Source organism: Myiozetetes cayanensis, unplaced genomic scaffold (genome assembly GCF_022539395.1).
Source record: "Myiozetetes cayanensis isolate MyiCay16 unplaced genomic scaffold, myiCay2020 scf1, whole genome shotgun sequence".
In the NCBI taxonomy this organism is placed as follows: domain Eukaryota; kingdom Metazoa; phylum Chordata; class Aves; order Passeriformes; family Tyrannidae; genus Myiozetetes; species Myiozetetes cayanensis.
Window position 1 is genome coordinate 73366743 of NW_026086604.1, and position 14742 is coordinate 73381484.

Here is a 14742-nt window from a genome sequence, read left to right on the forward strand (position 1 = left end):
AATTTAAGTGTGATGACAGACAAACAAGCTTTACTTGCATTTGATTTTGCTGCTGTTTTCTCCTGTCTCCTTCATTAATCAATACTTCCTTTCTTTAATAAAGAGCAAAAGCTTGCAGCTGGATATAATCCCAGCCAGTGTCCCTGGGTCAGAGGTGAAACTGCGCGATGCTGCTCATGAGCTTAACGAAGAAAAACGAAAGTCTGCCCGCAGGAAAGAGTAATAAACTTATTTATTTTTAATTAATGAGAATGCATAAATCAATCCTGATAATGTAACATCTGTCACAGCTTGCTGGGCTGCTTAGAAATTGTATAAATGTTAAAAAGAGAGTGATATTACTTAGTAGCTTATGTTGCCATTTATTCACATGCTTGTTCTCACAGATAATTCTAGCATGTCAGAATCTCAAATTTTGAAAACTACGTTACTTTTCTTTTAACATGCTTTTTTCCTTTTAAAAATAATGTGAAATAAGTGTGTAAAGGGAGGAGGCAAGACAGAAGTTAAGTGACTGTAGCAAGTGAAAAGTGTTAGAGAAAAAATTCCATCTCCTTCCCCATTTATTTTTGTGCTGGTTAGTAATGGAGGATGTTACCTCTTAGGTTTCCTTCATCTGTTGTCCCTCTTCACATTTCAGTTCTCAAATTTTTCTTGCAGCAGTGGAAAAAGCAAAAGCTGATGAGGAGAAAGATGTGTTCTGGTTATTATGTATTCACAGTGATCTAACAGACTGAGATATGACTATTCTTTCTGTTGTCACCTAAGGTTCATTATGGCTGAACTAATTCAGACAGAAAGGCTTACGTAAGAGACCTCCGGGAATGCATGGATGTAAGTTTTCTTTTTTCATAGCAAACCAAAGAGAGAGTGAAGTTGTTGATACAGCTGGCTGATGGCTTTTGTGAAAAAGGGCATGCTCATGCAACAGAGATTAAAAAATGTGTCACAGCAGTGGATAAGAGGTACAGAGACTTTTCCCTGCGCATGGAGAAATACAGGACCTCTTTGGAGAAAGCTTTGGGTATTTCCTCTGATTCCAATAAATCGGTAAGAGAAATTTAAGTGTGATGACAGACAAACAAGCTTTACTTGCATTTGATTTTGCTGCTGTTTTCTCCTGTCTCCTTCATTAATCAATACTTCCTTTCTTTAATAAAGAGCAAAAAGCTTGCAGCTGGATATAATCCCAGCCAGTGTCCCTGGGTCAGAGGTGAAACTGCGCGATGCTGCTCATGAGCTTAACGAAGAAAAACGAAAGTCTGCCCGCAGGAAAGAGTAATAAACTTATTTATTTTTAATTAATGAGAATGCATAAATCAATCCTGATAATGTAACATCTGTCACAGCTTGCTGGGCTGCTTAGAAATTGTATAAATGTTAAAAAGAGAGTGATATTACTTAGTAGCTTATGTTGCCATTTATTCACATGCTTGTTCTCACAGATAATTCTAGCATGTCAGAATCTCAAATTTTGAAAACTACGTTACTTTTCTTTTAACATGCTTTTTTCCTTTTAAAAATAATGTGAAATAAGTGTGTAAAGGGAGGAGGCAAGACAGAAGTTAAGTGACTGTAGCAAGTGAAAAGTGTTAGAGAAAAAATTCCATCTCCTTCCCCATTTATTTTTGTGCTGGTTAGTAATGGAGGATGTTACCTCTTAGGTTTCCTTCATCTGTTGTCCCTCTTCACATTTCAGTTCTCAAATTTTTCTTGCAGCAGTGGAAAAAGCAAAAGCTGATGAGGAGAAAGATGTGTTCTGGTTATTATGTATTCACAGTGATCTAACAGACTGAGATATGACTATTCTTTCTGTTGTCACCTAAGGTTCATTATGGCTGAACTAATTCAGACAGAAAAGGCTTACGTAAGAGACCTCCGGGAATGCATGGATGTAAGTTTTCTTTTTTTCACTTATCTTTGAAGGCAGGATTCAATCCGTTGCTTTCTTTCTGGTTTTAACAGCCGAGCATGATTGGTTTAGAGTCATAGAACCAAATTAAGTATCTTTACTGCTATTAAGAAGAAACCCAGAATTACAACTGATAACAGCCATTTCAGATTCATCCTGTATGTTTTGCTTTTGTCAGTACTGAGTTTCAGCATTTGTTCCTTTCCCAGTTCATGACTGGGAGGGGGTGGGGTGTTTTAGAGAGGAGGGAAAAAGGAGGGGTTTACTTTATTTGCTTTGCTAGCAATAGAGAAGAGCTTGTGCTAATTCTCTTATTATCTGTATCACATGTTCTGCTACTAGCTGACTTTTTGAATAGAAATTCAGAGAGATTCCATGGAAAAGTGCCCAGTAATTGTTATGCTGAAGCAACTAATGTTCATTGGTAGTTGTTGCACAAAGCATGAACTTCTAGACTGCAGACATGACCTTGATAAGGAATATCCTGAAGCATTAGAGGTTGTCAAGAACACTATGCATTTTAAATGATGAAGTCTCAGGGACTATGTTAAATTGTCAGTTTTAGAACTTGGATTTCAGTGTCAAAATCAAATTTGACACAACAGGCACTGTCACAATTGGAGATGATGATGCTGTGTGATGTTTCCCTAGTTTCTCTCCAGGAATACATGCTTACAGACACCTGGCTGCTCCTGCTGGGAGTTTATCATCACTTTTCACACATCTTTTTTGTTCTGGGCAGACGTATCTATGGGAAATGACAAGTGGAGTCGAGGAGATCCCACCTGGTATTGTAAACAAAGAACACATTATCTTTGGAAACATGCAGGAAATTTATGAGTTCCACAATAAGTGAGTGACTTATCTTCCATTTCCATATTACTTCTAAATCCAAATGATGACCTGAGGGATTTCCTAATGAAAATATTGTGTGTATGAATAACGGATGCTTTTCCATTTAAAAAATCTAAATGTTTTCCTCTTGCATTGCTAAATTATTTCAGTTGTTGCTTTTTGCAGCCAGGTAAGTACACTGTGAGAAACTTTATTTTTCAGTCTCAGGCATCTTTCAGCTTTTAAGAAATTACTTGGGTACATGAAAATTTTGTTGTAGATTTTTTAGTTGTTCTAAAGAGATGAAAAACACTGAACTCAATAGAATACAAACATAGCACAAACATCAAGATGCTGTCTTTCTTTCAGAACCCTCATTCTTGATTTCCACGTGCAGCTGTTAGTCAGGAAAAGTAGGGCTCACCACTTTTCCTTGGCTCTTCTTAGCTTCTGTGGAGGTGCCCCAGCATAAATACATTTACTCGAGTATGGAGCATGAAGGAGGCTTGTCCACTACATGTCTTCTGAATGGAATGGTTCCTAGGGAAATCTGTGTACAGAAGTCTTGCCCTGAATTTTCCTTCTTTGTTAATTCATTGATGTTTGTATTAGGTTATGATATTTAAAGTAATAAAGAAAATAAATAAAAATAATTAAAGTAATAAAGAAAATAAATAAAAATAAAATAAAAGACCCTGATTTTATAGTTCTTTGTATGCTTTGAGAACTTGAGCATCCAAAAAACAACTCCCCTTTTTTTTCTTAGGATTTTTTTTTTTTGAGGTGAAAGCTAAGCTTTTCTTGAAACTGGAAACAGTAGGAAACCTTCTTGATGGAAAACAAAAGAAATTACTACATTTTTGTATACACATATGTGTTAATTGCATGTGTGCTGGTTCAGTTTCTGATGTTCACATGAGAATTTTTATTGAATTACATTCTATACTAGTACTTTTATTACACATTTCTATCCTTTCCAGTTATCTGTATTTCTTTAACTCGTGCTTTTGGCATGAATTACAGCAAGTTTTCTACTTGCCTTTATTCACAGACAATAGGTCCGTATCAGGTGCTGTAATGAATACATTTCATGTGCTTTGTACTATTTGTTTCTTCTCTTCTATCCACAGTATATTTCTCAAGGAGCTGGAAAAATATGAACAGCTACCAGAAGATGTTGGACATTGCTTCGTTACTTGGGTAATAAATCAGACTTATTTTTAGAAGTAAAAAGGGAGATAGGAGGCATGAAGGGATGGATTCTTGCTCTCAGGTCCCTTTTTGGTTTCTAAAATTTGTGAAAGTACCTCTTCCTTCAAATTTGAGTAAAAACATGTATCTTTAACTGAGAAAAAAAATTAGGGCACTCCTGTAAGATAGCTGTACTTAGCTGCTCTTGAAATGTATGCAAGTTGCCTAAACCCTTGTGCAGGTTTGGTTTGTCTTAGATATTAATAACGTACTTTTGCATACATTGCTCTTGTTTTCAGTCTTTCTTGCCTGATATATATTCTTATGCTACCAGTTTGAATGGCAAATTCTGTATAGCTCAATTTCTTGATAGAGAAGATAAGCTCTCTGATAACTGTGTAAAATCTTTGGGACGGGAATGATGCTCTCTGATAACCTGTGTAAATTTGCACTTTGTTCTGCAGGCAGACAAATTCCAGATGTACGTTACTTACTGTAAAAATAAGCCAGATTCTACTCAGCTGATATTAGAACATGCGGGAGCATACTTTGATGTAAGTACCTCGTGTCCATCTTAAAAGTATGCCTTGGCAGTTTGACTCATATATTTGCAGTTATGCTGAGTGCCTAGTTTCTTAAGACAATGCAAGTTTCCTGTTACTAATGCTGCAATTTATTAAGCTGTCAGCTTAAGAAAATCAATCCTGTATCTCTCATGGTTAACTTGCATTGCTCGGTTGGTGTTACAAAGCTGCCAAATCAGATGTGAAAAGTTGCTGTCACGTATTAGAGCAGTTCAGAACTGCAAGCAGGTTCTGGCAACAACAACTGAGACATGAATCTTCATCTCACACAAGGTCACTCTGCAAATCTTAGCATTTTGATATGCTTAGTTTGCATTGTATGATATAAAGATAGAAATTTTTGGTAAATTTTTGGAGTACTTTAAATTCTCGTTGCATGTAGTGGTAATTCAGTTGACTACTGTTGTTCAGAACAGCTAAACCAACCACCTTCTGAATCAGTCCTAAGGTTCCTTGGTGTACACACTTAATTTTCTTCATAAAAAAGGACAAAAATGTAGATCTGTTACAGGTTTTGGGGAGGAATTTTGGCCACACTGAATAAGTTTTGGTTGAACATGTACTTACGGATAATTCGATTAGAGTGCTCTCTTTCTGGTTTTGTTTTTTCCCCACTGTGCTGAGGCACTTGCTGTGTTGTGGCACCACAATTTTTTTTAGACTTGTTTGTAGAACTAGGGGGAAGGACATAATAAAAAAATCAACCAAACAAGAAAAAAGTTCCTGGAGTTCTTGGGGTTACTTTAAAAAGTCTTATAACTGAGGAGATGGCAGTTCTAAACATTGGAAGGTAAATCAGGCAGATATGACAAAAAAAAAAATAAAGAAAAATTTGGTAAATACCATTTTAAAAAATAACAAAGGGCTCTGATAAAACTATTAGAAATAAATTCTTGCCACCACCTCCTTTGATCCCTCTGTTTTACCAGTGTATCCATAGCTCTCCAATTGCCTAATCCACCTAAATTATATTAGAAGTGTGAAAAACCTAATTCTGTTCACAGAGAACTTCAAGAGTTTCCATGGATGTCGCACTGGTCCATGTGAAAATATTATGTGTACCCTGTCCTGGGAATTTTGGTATTGTAATCATGGTTAGAAAGCACATAGCTGCAGGGCATAACTTGCTGCTTGAAATTGCCTGGTTAAAATCCATCCAGTACTGTGATAAATGGCAGACCCTATCAGTGAAGTTCAGCCCTGTTCAGTAGTTGAAATCTGTAATCATCCCATGTAACTTATTTAAATCTGTATGCCTCCTTTAGTTTAGTGGAGGTAATTTTTTTTTTGTCTTGTAGGTGACTCTTTTCAAGTGCTTGCTAGCCTCTTTTCTTTAGTCAGAAGCTGTTTCTCCGTGCTCCCCCTTGTGGGGAACGAGGCCATCCGTGGCTGTTGGGAGTTAAACTACCAGTGGATGCTGAGAAACCTCCACCTCAGCCTTCCTTTGATAGTCCTGGCTCTTCCCTGGAACACTGAAATTTGGGGTTTTTTCTCTCTTGGGAGTAACAAAAGTAGTACAGATTTTAATGTTTTTAAAAAAGGCATTGCCACATGTTTTATATCCCTAATTGTTGCTCTTTGTATTTAGGTTTGTAGAAATGTGTTACAGGTGCCCTTGGAGGTGATAATCTTCTGTTTGTATGAAGTGAGCAGACAAATGCACAGCATAACTATTCACTGTGTCTGGAATATCTGGTTGTCCTGATTTTTTGTTTTGTTTTGTTTTGTGTGGTTTTTTTGTTTTTCTTGTTAAAACAGAATTTGAACTTAATGTATCTTATTGCTTAGCCCTCAAAGCAGTCTATACCTGAGTTCTGGTGCTCACAGTCCTCAAATATTTGCCTTTTTTTTTTTAATGTAGGAGATACAGCAACGACATGGACTGGCCAACTCTATCTCCTCTTACCTTATCAAACCTGTCCAAAGGATAACAAAATACCAGCTTCTGTTAAAGGTCAGTGTTAATTCAAAATTCTTCATCTGATTCTGTTGTTCTTAAGAAGGCAAAGCTCTTACTGAAGCAGGAGGGCTGTACTACTGTGCGCTCTGAAACTACAGCATCCTCGGCAGCTTCAAATACTGCTGCAATATTTCTTAGCCACTGAACATGAAAGAAGACATAAACAAGCAACATTTTTGTCCAGATTTCTGTAAACTAAAAATATACCTTTCTACTAAAGAAAATATAATTTGCACTTTCTAGGGTAAAAAAGTAATTTATGGCTGTATAGACGCATTTTTGTAGTGGTTTCTACAACAAATTTTGGCAAGGCATTAGCTACACTGGTGGCAGTAAGTACTGTAAAATAGATATAATTTAATATCTTCATATATAAAACTATAATATAAAATATCTGTAAGATATAAATATATGTGTATATAAAAGTATTTGTATACACACACTGAGTAACTGTAGAGCTCTTGGACAAACAGTTGTTATTTGTAATGTTGACTGGAAATGTCAAGTAAATAGTAGCTGCTAAAATAAACAAAACTTTTTGAAACCTGTAGTTAGAACTTTCACTCAGGTTGGGTGAAAAGAAGTCTGGCATTTTTGGCTGAAGCACATTGTCTGTTCTCCTCTTGCAAAAAGTTGCAACTCAATCAAGTTATAACTTACAGAAATACTGTAGGCTATGCTGTTTCAGAATTTTTTTTCAGGTATTAATTCCAATAATCATTTTTTTAAAATTATAAATATGCCTTATCCTGCTACATTATTGAAGTGATGGAATAGATCAGATTCACCAGTGTTTGCAGAGTCAGATGGCTTTACTGCGTGGTAAAATGGATTTATTTGGTGGTTTCTGGGTTTTCTTTCTTTCTTTCTTTTCCTCTCTTTTTTTTTTTTTTATTTTTTCCCTGCTACAAGAAGAGAGACGTAAGACATGGAAGGATTGAGAGCCCAAAACCTGAATGATAGCTTAAACATTTTACCTTTCTGGAAGTTCTGCTTATTTTTCCAATGGTATTGGAGCTGCTCCTCTTCTGTGCCTCTGAGGGATATTTAATTACTCTCACTATTCTGTGGAGTTGTCATGCAAAATTTAAGTGTGATCATGTAGTGTTTTGCTGTGATGGTGGTATTGGCAGTTAAATAAAAATAATATAATGATGACAACAGTAGGAATCATATGGCTTTCCCTTTAAAAAGGAAAAAAGGCATTTAACCTAAGGGGATGAATTAACTGGGCCTTTTGAATAATAGAAGGAACATAATATGCCCTTTTGGTTACATTAGCTACATTTTATCTTGATACTGTTCAAATGCTTAAAGGTTGTGAGGAAATTTGAATATCAGCTCAGGCATTATGTTATCTGTGGGATGTTTTAACGGGCAGAGAACTGTATGCCCTAAATTCCACTACAGCACTTCAGCATGTTCCATTCTCTAGCTTCTGTCCATTAGTTAATGCTTGTTTGTATTAAAAAGATTTGTCCATAGGTTGCTTTTAACTGTGTGAATACAGAATAGAGTCATTCATGGAATACTTAGAATAAAACAATGTAAATCCTCTTATCAGCAGTAGTACAGAGCCAGGTCTTTGATGCAGTGGGGAAGTGAATGACGTGGGAGGCAGGAGGGGTCCTTTTGTGCTGTCCTGCTTTCCACCATCTTCATGACAGAACAAGCTGCATTGTTCTGGGCCTTAATGTAGCACAGCATCTGATAACTGTGTCTGTGCTTATCAGAATAAAAAATTTTCCCTAATGTAACTTCTAAAGATTTCTTACTAAGTAGATAATCCTGTTTAAATTAGAAGTGGCTAACTGAAAGCTTGGGCTGCTCCTTGAAGAACTGATCATGATAGAAACGAAGTAATACTGTCATGTCATTGGCAGAGTAAGAAGTTCAAAAAGATTTCACATATCAAAAATGATTCCTGGCTTGTTAGAAGTATTGTTTGATTATCTGTTGTATTAGTGGAGAAATACATGGTAGAGTCTTCTTTTCTGCTTGTCTTTTGCAGGAGCTGCTCACGTGCTGTGAAGAAGGTAAAGGTGAGATTAAGGATGGCCTGGAGGTGATGCTTAGTGTGCCAAAGCGAGCCAATGATGCCATGCACCTTAGCATGCTGGAAGGTAGGAGTCAAGCTGCCTTTCCAATTTCATTGTATGCTGCAGATTAGCTTTGTTTGAGAACATGAACATACTCTTATCTCTGAGTTTTTTTCATACATTTTTTTGGAGGTATATAAAATGCAAACTTATTTAGGAAAATTAATTGTTACAGACAGCTTTGTTAATTTTTTAAATGTTCTTTCATCCTGATCTATACCTGTGCAGAATTGAAAAATAGTAAGCTAACTAAGTATTCCACTACTTACCCAAAATGCAGTAAGTGGCTGGTCAGGTATGCTACCTTTTGCTACATTTTTCAACCAGTATCCTTGGCTTCTTTGTAAGAGGCACGTAAGTGTATTAGAGGTGATTTATGTATCAAATAATTGTCTCCAAGAAGTTTTGTCTTTTTCACATTTGTTGCCTGTTCCATAACAGACTTCTGGTTGAAACGCAATGTATCTTCTGGCAGTAAAATGTCAGCATAAGCCAAGTTAGCCCACGCCTTAGCCAGCATAATCACGTTCATGGCAGACAGTGGAGGTTGGATGTAATTGCTTCTATGTGCTTAGAACAACTTTCTGCCAAAATGTGTTTTGTAATAGGCATATTATCATGTATGATGGTGCCATCATACAGTTAGTAATAAAAGTGATTTTCTTCGGCATTTAATATTTTTGAGATTAAAGCAAAGACACCTTACCCTGCAGTTGCTGAATAAAGCTTATAGTTGCTTCTAGTCAATGTTCCTTTTCCTCCTCTCTGTCTTCTAGTAGTAAAATGCAGCTTGTCATGGAATGCCCAGTACTGTGCTGGTTAAAATAAAACTCATCTTGGTTCAACATGTGATCCTTGATCATGTGTATCTCAAAATCACCTCTGTTCCTTGATTTTAAACAGTAGGGGTGTTGGTCAGTTTACAGGATCGGTTCCAAATGCTTTGTTGAGGAGATGGTGTTAGTGTAAATGCTGACCAGCTTTGATAATCATCTTTTAACACTGGGAATGTGACTCTGGAGAATATCCTAATCTTTTACAGAAGTTGGTTTTATAACAAATCATGCATGTATTGTTGACTCATCCCACATTAGACAAATATAGTGAGTGAGCACATTTCCTCTTTATGTCTCTGGAGGATTTTCAGTGAATGTCCTGAAAGAACTTGCCTCTGATTCTCTCCAGACTCTTGCGCTGTTGGGATGAGTGAGAACTGACAAGCTGTATTTATTTAAAATACAGTTTAGGACCACTCAGAAGAGTATGATAGACCAGTTTTTGTTATCCTGCAACTCTAAAGCTGTGTATTAAACTGGGGGAACGTGGTACCACTACAGTGGAAGTAAAACTGTTGGTATTCTCACTCATCATCTTTTTTCAATATGTCTCAAGATAAGTGATCCAGATGCTAATTTCTTTATTGTTGATCAATTCTGGAGTGACCAATGGCAGGCTGATCACTTGCCAATGGCTCCAGGCTACCATCACTGACTTGAACATGTTTGCATGCTTGTCATGTACATGGTAGGGAAGGTATACCTCCAGAAAAAGTGACACTTGGGAGCTTGCCACTGCAAGAAGAACCTGTGCTCTGTGTGTTCTTGCAAGTTGCTCACTTTCTATAGTGTCAGAAAACTTATAAAAGAAATCACTTTAATCACCAGAAGCTGTCATTTGTTGGTAAAATACTACCAGAAGAGTTGATTAACTTCTTAACAGTTGGATCTCTAAATTTAGAAATAGACTTGAGCTACGGAGTTACATCTAGTATATTGCAGTGTTGAAATCAGTCTTGTTTTTAGTATTGCTTCCTTGGAATCCCATCTTCTTTATGTTGTATTGGGGGAAAAAATGGTATCTCTTAATTACCAGAAGCTGTGCTTTTTAATTTTCTTATATTACCAACTTTTGATGGTGAACCATTACTCTCCCTCTGTTTCTAGGTTTTGATGAAAATATAGAATCTCAGGGAGAGCTCATCCTTCAAGAATCCTTCCAAGTGTGGGACCCAAAAACTCTGATTCGAAAGGGAAGAGAGAGGCACCTTTTCCTTTTTGAGATGTCCTTGGTTTTCAGTAAAGAAGTAAAGGACTCTAGTGGAAGGAGCAAGTACATTTACAAGAGCAAACTGTTTGTAAGTATGGGAGAACAAGTGATCATATTTACAAAACTGTCTAGACTAGGCTCTGACTAAGCTCAGATGATTTAAATATGCCTGAAGAACTTGAACAACTATTACAGTGCACTGGAAGAACAGCCTTGGAATGTATAGAGACTGAATCTTGTAACTCTGCTACTTTGTCTTGCTTTTGAGGAGAAAGAGTAGGGTCAAAGCAGCTGCTGAAGGATACTTCAGCAGTCTTGGTGTGTTAGATCAAAGGAAAATAGATATTGGGCTGGACTGATTTTCTCTTAATTGTGTATGTAGATTGCTGGTTCTTTAAGGCTTATTTGTATAAAACAGAAGGATGGAAGGAGTTGACAAGCTGCCTTCATCTTTCTTGTTTACTATTGCTGTTGTAGTAGTATTGATGTTAAGGATTCATTTTAGTGTATATTCTACACATGCTGATTGGGAAAGGCAAGAACTTTGTTTTGGAAAAGTTCATTCCAGAATGTCTACTGAGACCAGTAGTCTTACAATGACATTCTATACATAAAATCACAGTACTTACGGTCTACTGAAAGGATGTAAAGGTGGAAATGTTTTTCTTCCCATCTAAAAAAAAAATTAAAAAAACCCCAAACCTCCACTCTTACTTTCTTTATCTGTAACATGTATGCTTTACAAAATGTGTCCCTGGAATTCATATCCTTCCTCTCTCTTTGGATGGTTTGGGTGAGAGCAGTATTCACACTCCATAAATTTAGGTAGCCAAGTGGCAAGACAATCTCCTTGGCTTGCTTTGCATCTGTCAGAGGCAAGACTAGCTTTTATACCAAACAGTTCAGAACAAGTACTTGAGGTTACTTTCCTTCTTAGAAATCACACTCTAGAAAACATTGTTCTCCTATTGATCCTATCGGGATATATGACTAAGTCTACATGGTATAAATACTGAGTCTTTTCTCTGTGCTTCTGCTCCTTTTCCTTCATTCATTCCCACTTCCCACTTCTGTATCTGAACTGGTAAAGCAGGTTGGTCAGGAAAACCTTCTCTTTTTCCATATCTTACCTTGCATATTCTGTCACTTGATTTTGAGCACTTGCTTTTCTTCCTGATGCAAGATAGCTAGCGGGTAACACAGCTGCAGCTGTTTTGTTGATCACACCTTTCTTTGGTGCTCTTAAGAACCTGAAATACAAAAAAATGCTTGTGTACTGTAGGGTAACAACGGCTGCCAAGGAACTAGGCGGGAGAAGAGACAGCTGAAAAATCGGTCCTGTAAGCTTGCTACGTCAGTTCCTCTGGCAGGAATTTAGTAATAGCCTTTGGTCCTAGGGAAGCTGATGGAAATCTTGAAGACTCTCGTTGTGGATCATTTTTAAAATACAAGACTTCTTTTTGTTTTCATGTTCTATTTTGGCAAAATATCCTGTAGTGCAGCTTACTATTACAGCAGTTCTTGTAGTTTGTTCTTTAGAAAAGGCATTCATACAGGTGTTGATAGCATGCATGTTGATTTGAGCTAAAGATCTTTTTTGCACACTATCCTATGTCCTGCCTGTGGAATGAGGTTTTACAAAAGTGAGGTTCTTCTCTTTGCTTTGGGCATGAGGACCCAGCAGGGTTTCCCCAGAACATGATACTTAGTGGCATGATCAGTATAAGAGGAAGAATGTGTTACTGAACTCCTTTGGCAAGAAATTTAGTGTCCAAAAGCAAATGCCTAAGGAGGACTATGGGAACAAGGCAAACAGGTGTTCCTTTGACAGAAAACTTTCCCAGTCACCAGTAACTGGCTGTTTGGGAGCTTCCTCACTTCATTGTGGTTTCGATGCTTTCAGTAACCCACAGTGATTTCTCTTCTGTGAGCTTGTCCTTGGACTGCATGCAGACTTCTGGCATTTACAGTGTCCTTTGCAGAGAGCTGTATTGCTCAACTACATATTGGGCACAGGCAAGCCTCCTTGTGTCGGGTTTTGCATCCCACTCCCTCCCACTTGTTTCACTTGATGCTGTACCAGTACTGAGAGGGACAATGAACAACCCATGTCTGCTTCGCTGCTCCTTGCTGTACAGACCTCTAATGCATTGTCCCTCGGTGGTCCCTTGTAAAATTAACATCTACAAGGGTAGCAAGATTCTAAATTTGCTAGGCTTTAAATATCAGACAATATTAAAAATTGTACTGTCTTGCCTATTCAGACTTTGTATTGAGCAGCACAGTAGGGTGTATTTTTTATGAATTGCATAATGTAATGTTGCATTAAGTATTTTAAAAGGCCTTTAACACACAAAAGAGTTGTTGGTGAGTCAAGTTTAAAACACATAACAAGCTTTTAAGTATTTCAGTGAAGAAGAGTTTGTTCTACCAAAAAGAGATGACAAAGCTGAAAGGGTAGATGTGTTGGTTTGGGGTTTTTTTTTAGAAGAAATAATAATTAAAAAAAACCAAAAAAAACAAACAAAAAAAAAAAAACCACCCACCAAAACAGAAGAAAACCAAGCTGGCATCCAAGTTTTGCAGGAAAAAAATTACCTTTACTCAGGTACTGCATATCCAACATCTCTTGTCATGAACTGTGTACATGCTAATGATCATGTGTGTGAGGGGAAAAATACAGATTCTAATCATGTAAGAATGCTTAGCAGCTGTTTGGGAGTGAGAGTTCTTGTAGTTTGAGCTTTATTTCTTAGTTTGTAATTTTTTTTTTTGGAGCAGAGCCTGTATGAATTGTTTAACATTTTGGATGATAATTAGCTGTTAAGGTCTGATATTAGAACATTCCCAAAGACTGATTGTTAATATAGTTGTCTCACAAAATTCTCCAGGGAAACTGCATTTCTGAATTATTTCATCTGTTTCGGAGGGAAGGAAACACTCTAGAAAAGGCTCATCTGACAGGAAAGAGAGATCAGAGTTTTAGAAGGTATCAAGAGAATTCTTAAGCATATCTTACCTGAGAGAAAACATAAAAATCAGTAAATAGTGAGTGTTCCCCAGTGGAAGTCAACAGGGAGAGAAGCCAAAATTTATTTTTTACGAAGCACCTTTTTTAGAGTTATAAGGCTTTTACTGTCAAGTCCAAAAACTAAAATAAGCAATTTGGTCTTCAGATCATAAATGCTATTGTTTATTGTTACTTTACAGAAAAAACTTAAGTTTGCAGTTCTTCCTTTTTTTCTTTTCCTTTTTTTATTCCTAGCAGAATAAAAGATTCTTTCTAGCGTATGAGTTAGCTTTAAGCTTCTGAAAGTCTTGTTAAATTGCAGAGATCAATTTTTTAGAATATTAGCATGTTTTTATGGCTTCTGAGAAAACAAATTTGTTTGTCCTGACAAATTTTTCTGAATTCCAGACTTCTGAACTGGGTGTCACAGAACATGTAGAAGGAGATCCCTGCAAGTTTGCTCTGTGGGTTGGAAGGACACCAACTTCAGACAACAAAATTGTTCTTAAGGTAATTTTAGCATATGTGCTTGTACACTCTATATGAAGTCTTGTAGTTCTTGTTGATACTTGGGAAGGCAACAAGTGGTGATTTTCCTGCTTTGAAAGGGACAGCTGCTGACAGATAAATTTCTTTGTGGTGGTGCATATATATCTAACTCATGTGGCCTGATGGCAGAGGGGAATCTGTGTAGTCTGCTGATGGTTTAAACAAACTTGATTTCACAAATTGTAGGAGGGAGATGTTTGATGTCATGGACCTCTATAGCTTGAAGACTTCAGCAATTAGTTGACAGGGTAACTGATGCCACATAGAAATGATGGCATCAGTGTTACATTTCACACTCAAATCATTGCTGTTCGCTGGTGATGCTGTTTCTCAGGACCATATTTTTATGCAGAAAACAAACACTGAAAAAGATTTTTATGTCTTTCTGTGGGCTAGAAGTTTTTCTGAAGCTACTTGACTTTGGATGAAAGTGCATGCAATGCCTATAAATTTTGCATCTGGACAAGTTACAGGTGTCAGTAGTGTTCTTTGTCTAGCTAGGAGAATGGCTGAATCAATTTTTCCTGTGATTATGGTGTGTAGCCTGGGACTACTTT

At 37.0% G+C, this 14742-nt stretch overlaps 1 protein-coding gene across 1 annotated transcript in view; it reads left to right on the forward strand.

Moving 5' to 3' along the window:
* The window catches only part of TRIO (trio Rho guanine nucleotide exchange factor), a 251538-nt gene that overhangs the window by 159022 nt on the left and 77774 nt on the right, over positions 1 to 14742 (forward strand). Inside the window, 9 exon segments of the mRNA XM_050315905.1 lie at positions 104 to 219; positions 1828 to 1894; positions 2655 to 2764; positions 3877 to 3946; positions 4402 to 4491; positions 6383 to 6475; positions 8493 to 8604; positions 10524 to 10714; positions 14045 to 14146. Coding sequence (XP_050171862.1) covers positions 104 to 219; positions 1828 to 1894; positions 2655 to 2764; positions 3877 to 3946; positions 4402 to 4491; positions 6383 to 6475; positions 8493 to 8604; positions 10524 to 10714; positions 14045 to 14146 — 951 coding nt within the window.